Here is an 8,875-nt window from a genome sequence, read left to right on the forward strand (position 1 = left end):
CTCGAGAATAAGGGCGAAGGGATTGTTGCAGATTCCCTTGAACTTCACAATGTTTGGATGTTTCAACTCTTGAATGATTCTTGCTTCCTTTACAAACGTTTTCCTATCCAATATGTCCTCGCCGAGCAATTTCTTAACGACGACTTTCTCCGCAGCGGCCGATTTCCCACCCGCATCAGGAACAGTCTGCCAGTTAACAGTGAAAAACACCGCCTTGTTGCTTGGCAGTGAAGAAGTACAGACCACAGCTAATTAAAACACTTACGTACAAGGAAAGGTGAGACCTGTAAACCCAATCTGTCACGAGTCAGTTTTCTCAGGCGGCATTTAAATCATTTATGGTCCATTTTGCAAAACAGTAATTCTTCCAAAATTACTGCCTCGCGAAATAAACTTAGAAGACGTTTATATAGGTGAAGATAGCTTAGACCTTTTGAGATTTGATAGTGCTTTATATTGAAACTTACCGAAAACCTATTGTATGACACGAGAATAACAAGATCGTTATCGCTGAGTGAAAATAGCCTAGCTATTCCGCAAAACAGTAATTTTTCTGACATTACTACTTTGAAAAATTAATTATATCCGGATAGAGAAAGAGGAGGTGACCGAATTCTTCGAGAATATACTATAATGAAATGTTTAAGCGTATTTTTGTGACCCGAAAAGAAAATTATTGAGCGGTAAAAATTGTCCATTTCGCAAAATAGTAACTCTCCTAAAATTACTATTTTGCGAAATAAATTTTGAAACGGTTTAAGAAATAAGAGGAGGCCAAGATGTTCGGTGATATACTAATTTGTAATGTTTAAATGCATTTTGGTGACATGAAAGAGGTCACGTTGTCACCGCAGAGGTGAAAATAGTCCATTTCGCAAAATAGTAACTCTCCTAAAATTACTATTTTGCGAAATATATTTTAATACGGTTTAAGAAATGAGAGGAGGCCAAAATGTTCGGTGATATACTAATTTGTAATGTTTAAATGTATTTTCGTGACATGAAAGAGGTCACGTTGTCATCGCAGGGTGAAAATAGTCCATTTCGCAAAATAGTAACTCTCCTAAAATTACTATTTTGCGAAATATATTTTAATACGGTTTAAGAAATAAGAGGAGGCCAAGATGTTCGGTGATATACTAATTTGTAATGTTTAAATGTATTTTCGTGACATGAAAGAGGTCACGTTGTCACCGCAGGGGTGAAAATAGTCCATTTCGCAAAATAGTAACTCTCCTAAAATTACTATTTTGCGAAATATATTTTAATACGGTTTAAGAAATAAGAGGAGGCCAAAATCTTCGTTGATATACTAATTTGTAATGTTTAAATGTATTTTCGCGACATGAAAGAGGTCATGTTGTCACAGCAGGGTGAAAATAGTCCATTTCGCAAAATAGTAACTCTCCTAAAATTACTATTTTGCGAAATGAATAAAAATCCTTCTTGTTAATGAACGATTACTCCAAAATCCTTGTGAAAGTTATCTTTACCTTATTAGAAAATATATCTGCATTATTCCTTTTGTTTTATTTCATCTGACCCGATTTCGTTTCGTTTCGTTTCGTTTCGTTTCGCAAAATAGTATAAGCCGTCAAGAAAGACGCAAACTGGAGCCTACGCCTGACTGAAAACTTTATTAAGATGTCGGAGTCATGTCGCTCAGTTCTTTGCATGATGTCGTCGTTTTACTTTCGACGGTTCATTCGGCAACAATCATGGAATTGGTGAGACAGCAAGAATTTGTGCATTACAGATCTGATCAATCTCGGAAGATAAATTAACTTTGAGAAACACACACTTCCCACTAAAAAGCGGAAGTTGATCTACATTGTAATGTGAAATCTAAATACAATTAACTACTCAAATGTTTGGATTGTGCGAATTGAAAATTCTTTTCTGCATTGTTTTGATTATCTTAGTTACGATTTCTGACTAAGGCCGAGAAGAAAGGTAAAAACAGCAAATAAATCAGGGGAAACCAGAGCTTTTGAGTGATTTTAAGATCTGCAAATGTGGTCGCGCTGTTCCCAATCCGTCGCACATTTGTGACTCAAATGTATCAGTAGGTTGTTGCAAAGTAAGCGATTTTTGGGCTTGAATTGAGATTCAAGACAAACCAATAACACCAATCGCGAATTATCTTACACTAGAACTATTTTGAAGCATAAGGCACATTTTTCTTTGAGTGAATTACGAAACAGCTCTTCCTTTCACGGTTGAATCGAATTGAACTCGTTTGTAGATAGAAGGGCGCTTGTATGCTTGTTTACTTCGAAATTTGTTCACAGATGCAAGCGATCACTTGTGCGAAAGTGGATCTTGAAAATTCTTGAATTTAGGTAAGGAAAGTTACGTCGTCGAAATCATGTATCAATCGACATTTTCAGATCTATCAACCACCAACTGTAGGTAATAGAGAAAAAATTATATTATATCATGTCTTACTTTGTGGTTTACGATCAGCCATCGTGAACAGAGGCTTTCAGAAACTGTCCAATTTTCTTCCGTTTAGAAGGCGGTAACTTGCAAATGAGTGAAGACAAAACTGAGATATGACAACCAGAGAAGCCGTGTCTTGAATTTCGAGACAGGACCGACAACGGACTTTGAACTGACTGCGATATTCTGAAGCAGAAAAGTTTTCTTTGAAATTGTTTGTTTCCGGTCCATTTCCTGGAATGCGCGTGAGTCATCTCCGTCTTTCATGTTCGGATTTTCCAATCGTTTGACGAACTCACAAACTCCTTGGCTGCTTTATATTCAGCACCATAGCAAAAGTATGGTGGCCCATAACTGCCAATAGTAAAAATCCGTATTTTGATGGACGAATTGTTTTATTTCTTATTTTATTGTTTTTTTTTTTTATTTACAAATTTTTTTTTTCATAATTCTAATCTTTACTTTTTTTTAGTTAAAGTGAAAGTAAAATGGGTTGAAATTTAAATTAAAATAAAATCGAAGTAACATAAAATGAAATTTTTCGACTCAGCTGAGAGCTGCTACCACCAGCATGCATTGCGTGTATCGTAGATAAGGCGGGAAGTTGACATACGCACTGGTCTCTTGTTATCGTCTAGGTCCTCTCGAAGATGACGGATAGGAGGTTTTCATCGTGGAAGGAAGACGATTTTCTTAGCGGTGAGTTGCAGAAGTACGTCAAACAAGGCCTAAAACGCGAAGAAGCGATCGATTTTTTGCGGAAGGACTTTCCTCAATTCGCCTGGAGTAACCGAACACTCGACGAACGTTTACGCCATTTCGAAGTTTATTGCAAGGATGACACTATTTCGGTTGAAAAGATGTTAAAGAGGTTGTTAAAAAGGAATTGGAAGACCCAAGTAAGCTATTGAGGTATACTGAGGCATGCACAAGAAAATGAGACAAAATATGACTTGTTAGTTTTACGATGTTATGTCTGATCTCGACCCCTGTTCGCTGAGAAGGCCAGACGAAAGAAAGGAGACCATTTCCGCTTGCTATTTATTGTTGCTTGGAGTAAGGTGTTCCATCAGAGAGTTGTCGAAGGCAGTCAAATTGGTGTAACTTTTAATGGTGGTTACAACAGTACCGACGGTTTCGACTCTTCATGAGTCTCTTCCGCTGTTGTTTTAAGATAGAGTTGCAATAGAAAAGTCTTTCAGGGAAAGGTAGAGTGGTGTTCTCAATTTCGTTCCCGAGTGGAAATTGCTTCTGTGACCTTTGTAAATGTAGATTGTTAGGCTTGAGGGTAAAATTCCCGCACAGCCCCATACTTCATTATGCATTCAGTTCTTGGATAGAGAAAACAATGAAAAAAAAACAATACATTGCCATTGGGAAAGCAGATTTGTTTTACAATAGAATGGGGCTACGAGGAAATTTTACCAAATTTGTTACAGTTAACCATAGAGTTTGTTTTCTTAAGAGGGGATTAAAGAAGGAGGTGCTTAAAATGTGGCAAAGTTTGATGCCTTTATCAGTAATTAATTTGAATAAGTTCAGTGTTTCTTTGGTTTATAACAGCTGGACAACCACATGCAAAGCACTAAATTCAAGCTAACTTTTCAATTCATGCACACTTTGCCTCTCAAATGTAAGCTTGTGATTTCTATGCATTATTGACTCAGGCTGGAGTGTAGAGGACATATGGATCTGGCTCTCTTCCCTGGGAATTAAGGGAATGCTGCCCTGTTTTCAAGTAAGCCCAAGTAATAATTTCATGACTTTTCACAAACAGATCTGTTGATTTGATGAAATAACCTGCAAGGTTTGCTGAGGTATTCACATTTCTCTCTATTATTTATATAATAGGTGATTGTTGCTAAGTGAAAAAGGTGATGACAAGGACATTGCTGTAGAGCCTTAATGGGTTGACAAATGGAGCTTATAGCAAATATGAAACAAGTAATGAACACTCAAGAAAAGGAAAACCCTTACAGAAGTGGATTCAAAATTGGAAAATTCTTCACTTAAAAAGAAAAATAACAACTCTGGATAAAAAGATTGGGATGCCAAATAAAAGACAATGTACTTAGAAAAGTAAGTGTAATTTTAAGAACAAACTGATCTGTAATAGTGTCTTGATTCAGTGAAACTGAGCTTAGATTCTGTTTCACCATTTCACATGTTTTAGCTGTAAACTTGCTTTGACAGGTGATTTTAAAAGCTCAGAAAGGGATGCAGTGGTCTCAGTTCTGCACTATATTTTTTTCCCTCAAAAGTTTAGGACATTTTTCATTGTTTGTGAAGCTGCTAAGGTGTGGCCTGGCAATTGCAGTATTTAGTACAAAACAACTTTACCCAGAATTTAAAACTCGAGGAACTTGTTTCAAGGCTAGAGCAAAGTTGTACAATACCAAAGATTGGCTTTGGATGGAGTAAATGTCACATTCACTGCTTATATTGGAGTTATTAAAAAAAAACAAAACAAATCAAAACCAAAAAAAGACAACAACAACAAAAACAAGAAAAAACAATAAATTCAACTGGTTAGATTATTTTCACATACATATATTTCACTTGTGGGACACATAGAGATTTGCCAAGGGCCAAAACCACATAAGAAATTCCTCTGGTTCTCACTGGCTACACAAGGTTTGATTGTCATGAAAATATATCTGTTTGAAACATGGCCTGCAGATTGAGCAGATCATGCATTTCAGCTGACATAAAATTCACAAATCATGATTGAATTTTTTCCATTTTCCCAAATCAGTTGCCAAATTTCAGCCAGCTCACACACAGCATGCAACCCCTTCTGGACCCTGTACTGTGAATAATCCTAACTGTATTTGGATATAAATGCCATTGCCAGTGTGTAATATGTTGTTATTTTCAGAGTGTATCAGGTCTCACAGTATCCAGTGGGTGCATGAAAAGAACTAGTGTCCTAGGGATGGCTATGACTTTGAGGTGAATCAGTAATAGCAGTTGCACCTATAGTTGATATAAAAAAATTCTTATACATTCATAACAGTCAACAGTATAATAGCCTTGTTGGGCTGTTGATGTTGTTCATCAGTAACACATGGGCTTTTTAAACATGTATAGTCATGTAACCCTGTCATTTGTATTATTGGGAGTTAAAAGTAAATCCCATAAATAAACAACATTTAACTGCAGATTTCTTGAAAGGTATGTTATGAAGTACATTTTTATTGTTGTGGATTTACTTTTTTTTAAATTTTTTAAAAAAAAAATATAAAACAGGCTGAACACATGCTGCAAAAAGAGCCAAATAGAGAAAGCTTTGTGGTAGTGGTGATGAAGAAGGTAATCCATTAAGCATAAAAATTGTATCCTTAGCAAATGTGCCTTAATGCATGCAAAGTTTAAAAACTAATTAAATGACCTTAATCATTCAAAAGAGGGTCATGCCATGGTTCTTACTCTGTTCCTGTTTTTTCTTCCTTCTATAGATGAATCAGATTTTGGTCCAGTTGGAAAAGTAAACAGCTGTCAAGCAAGTTCAAAACTGGATGATATCAGCAACAAAAGTGCTGCTATTGTAGTTCTAACTTTTCTGGGATTTTGTTCCATGTGACATGTGACATGTGACAGTTGTGAAGCATCTTCATCCTTCAGCCAAGAAATAAACTATCAAATATCGTTCATCATCATCATCATCATCATCATCATCATCATCATCATCATCATCATCATATCAATTACCTGTAAAGATAGCAACAGCAGTTATAAGTCAAGGCTGCACTGAGATAAAAAGTCCCATGAAAGGTGGTGAGGTTGACTTCTTGAATCTTAACCCTTTACCTCCCATGAGTGACCAAGACAGAATTTCTCCTTACAACATCTCTACAATATCAACCAGCCAAGTTATGAGAATAAAGAAAACTATCAATTTGGAGATAATTAGTTGATCTAATACAAAATTCTCTGAACTAACATCAAAAGAATTGTATGGTTGACAGTAAGGAGAATTACAAATTTGGTCTGGGAGTGAAAAGGTTAAGAGAGAGAATAGTTTGTGCAATAAGAAGCTGGACCAGCTTTAGAGCAAGGATTCAGATGTAGAGGAATCTGATAAAGGAGACAGATTCAGTAACCATTGACTCTTCTTTTTCAACCCAGTCTGGTGGTTTTGAAGTCAGTGACACTCTTTAATATAGAGACCTATTCTCCATTTCTCAATAGCCAGTGTTGTGTTTTGTAAGGAAGTTAGCCCAATTATGTCACTGAAAAGGGAATTGATATTGTATTTACCTTAATTTAGTAAGAGAAATCCTCCAGAAAAGGCATTAAATTTGAAGCAAGACTTAAATAAAATAATTTGTTTTAGTTTTAATTTGAGTATATTGCTTGCACTGCATATTATTAATAGATTTCCAAAATGCTGGAATTGCTTATTCTAATTAAAGGTAGTGCCACATTGCTATATGTGCAGTCATATGGTGACGATGCTTTGAGGAATTGTTGCTGGTTCATTGGAATATGAAATATTTTCCTGTGTTGAGTTACTTACCACTTTCATGACAGTATTTTTCTACTAAGTCATGCCTTCCAATAATTTCGTGATCTAGCCCCACTGCTAAGTTTTTATAAGTCGCCTCAGATCCAAGTGACTCCCTCCACTTTATCAGCATGTCATACGATTTATTCAGCACTTTAGGACTGTCTTGGTCAATTACATCCAAAGTTGCATTTGTTAGGCCTAAAATCACACCAAGTGGTCTCCAGATTAACACAATTTCATGGGCCAAGCTGAGAAGTTCTTTATCCTCTGGTTTGCCTGTCTTGAACGCCTCCATTCTGCCTGCTTTTGCAAAATAACAATATTAATATGATGATCGTTCACTATTCAAGCTAGGAGGAAAGGTTAGAAGCATTAGTAGCATTACAATGTATCCATATGTCACGTTTGTGAAAATTTCCTCGGTAGAATTTTTACCCCCTTCCCCCCTCCCCCCTGCTTTTGCAAAATAACAATATTAATATGATGATCGTTCACTATTCAAGCTAGGAGGAAAGGTTAGAAGCATTAGTAGCATTACAATGTATCCATATGTCACGTTTGTGAAAATTTCCTCGGTAGAATTTTTACCCCTCCCCCCCCTCCCCCCTCCCCCCTACTCCCTAGATTCTCCCCTTCCTTTTTTTCCCTCTCGCCTCTCTGAGTGGCTCGTGCATGGTTAAGTGTACTTTTGTTTTGCAAGCTTTTCCCAAGCAATATATATATATATATATATTTTTTTTTTTTTGTTTTTTTTTGGTTTTCTTTTGTTTTTTGTAGCTCGCAACCCCCACCTCTATAAGTTTTTGAGCCGTCTATCTCGAAAAGGATGCAGGGACGAAGAGGGGAGGGGGACGCAAACTGGAGCATTCGCGTGACTGAAAACGTTATTAAAATATCAGGGGGGGATCATGTTACTCTTTACTTTTGACGGTAATTCGGCAACAGTTAGGAAATTGGTGAGACAACAAGAATGAAATGGTTTGTGCATTCCATAGATCTATCAATCTCAGAAGAGGAATTGACTTTGAAAAAGACACACGTCCTAATAAAAAGCGGAAGTTGAGCAAATTGTAATGTGAAATCTGAATGTCTGGATTGTGCGAATCGCAAATTCTTCTCTGAAGTTTTGATTATATATAGTTACGATTTCTGACTAAAGCCAAGAATAAAAATATAAAAGCAATAAATAAGTCAGGGGAAACCAGAGGTTTTGAGTGATTTTGAGAACTACAAATTGGTCGCGCTGTTCCCAACCGACGCACATGCAGAAACAAACGTAATTCTGACTAATATCTCAGTAGAATGTTGCAAAGTAATCGATTTATGAACTTGAATTGAGATTCAAGACAAACCAATAACACCAATCGCGAATTACCGTACATGAAAACTATTTTGAAGTATAAGCACATTTTTTTTCGTGCGAATTACGAAACACGTAGCTCTTCCTTTCACGGTTGAATCGAATTGAACTCGTTCGCAGATAAAAGCTAAGAGCGCATGTATGCTTGTCTACTCTGAAATCTGTACACACACACAAATGATCGACTGTGCGGAAGTGAATCTTGAAAATCCCTGAATTCAGGCAAGGAAATTTATATCGTCAAAACTTTTGACGATATAAAATGCATATATGAGCCATATGCATTTTTTCAGATCTTTCAATCGCCAACCGCAGATAGTAAAGAGAACAACATAATAAAACATGTCTTACTTCGTGGGTTAAAACCGGCCATCGTGGTCAGAAGCTTTCAAAATTTGTCCAATTTTCTTCAGTTGAGAACCTGTCGAAAAAGTTACTGCCTTCTGCCTGCTTCTGCCCTATTGCGAACAGCGTTTCGTTTCGGGAATGCGCGCGAGTCATCGTCGTTCATTTTCGGATTTTCCGATTGTTTGACGAAGTTGTTTTCGCATCAACCCAGAGCC

General features: G+C 36.7%; 3 protein-coding genes and 1 long non-coding RNA gene across 7 annotated transcripts in view; 1 reads left to right on the forward strand and 3 right to left on the reverse strand.

Moving 5' to 3' along the window:
* The window catches only part of LOC131780769 (uncharacterized), an 11,912-nt gene extending 9,281 nt beyond the window's left edge, over positions 1–2,631 (reverse strand). Inside the window, exon 1 of the mRNA XM_059097367.2 lies at positions 2,449–2,631. Coding sequence (XP_058953350.2) covers positions 2,449–2,470 — 22 coding nt within the window. The 5' untranslated portion in view covers positions 2,471–2,631. The remainder of the gene's footprint in view (positions 1–2,448) is intronic.
* Positions 2,632–3,021: 390 nt separating this feature from the next.
* On the forward strand, positions 3,022–6,145 carry LOC131780772 (uncharacterized). 3 transcript variants are annotated; one of them, XR_010715810.1, is made up of 5 exons: positions 3,022–3,341; positions 4,110–4,180; positions 4,294–4,521; positions 5,321–5,394; positions 5,692–6,145. It is a non-coding gene; the product is annotated as an uncharacterized lncRNA (long non-coding RNA). The 3 variants fall into 3 exon arrangements; XR_010715808.1 differs by having other exon boundaries at positions 3,023–3,354; XR_010715809.1 differs by having other exon boundaries at positions 3,023–3,141.
* The window catches only part of LOC131793486 (glycine dehydrogenase (decarboxylating), mitochondrial), a 202,057-nt gene continuing 197,835 nt past the window's right edge, over positions 4,654–8,875 (reverse strand). The window contains exon 25 of the mRNA XM_066159012.1: positions 4,654–5,359. Coding sequence (XP_066015109.1) covers positions 5,327–5,359 — 33 coding nt within the window. The 3' untranslated portion in view covers positions 4,654–5,326. The remainder of the gene's footprint in view (positions 5,360–8,875) is intronic.
* On the reverse strand, positions 5,680–8,805 carry LOC131780770 (uncharacterized). 2 transcript variants are annotated; one of them, XM_059097368.2, is made up of 3 exons: positions 8,664–8,805; positions 6,962–7,255; positions 5,680–6,153 (listed from the first exon to the last, which is right to left on the reverse strand). In XM_059097368.2, the coding sequence occupies exons 1-3, from the start codon at positions 8,683–8,685 to the stop codon at positions 6,146–6,148; spliced, it is 324 nt and encodes a 107-aa protein (XP_058953351.1). In that variant the 5' UTR covers positions 8,686–8,805; the 3' UTR covers positions 5,680–6,145. The 2 variants fall into 2 exon arrangements, with proteins under 2 accessions (XP_058953351.1, XP_058953352.1); XM_059097369.2 differs by having other exon boundaries at positions 6,962–7,252; positions 8,664–8,803.

Source organism: Pocillopora verrucosa, chromosome 12 (genome assembly GCF_036669915.1).
Source record: "Pocillopora verrucosa isolate sample1 chromosome 12, ASM3666991v2, whole genome shotgun sequence".
NCBI lineage: Eukaryota > Metazoa > Cnidaria > Anthozoa > Scleractinia > Pocilloporidae > Pocillopora > Pocillopora verrucosa.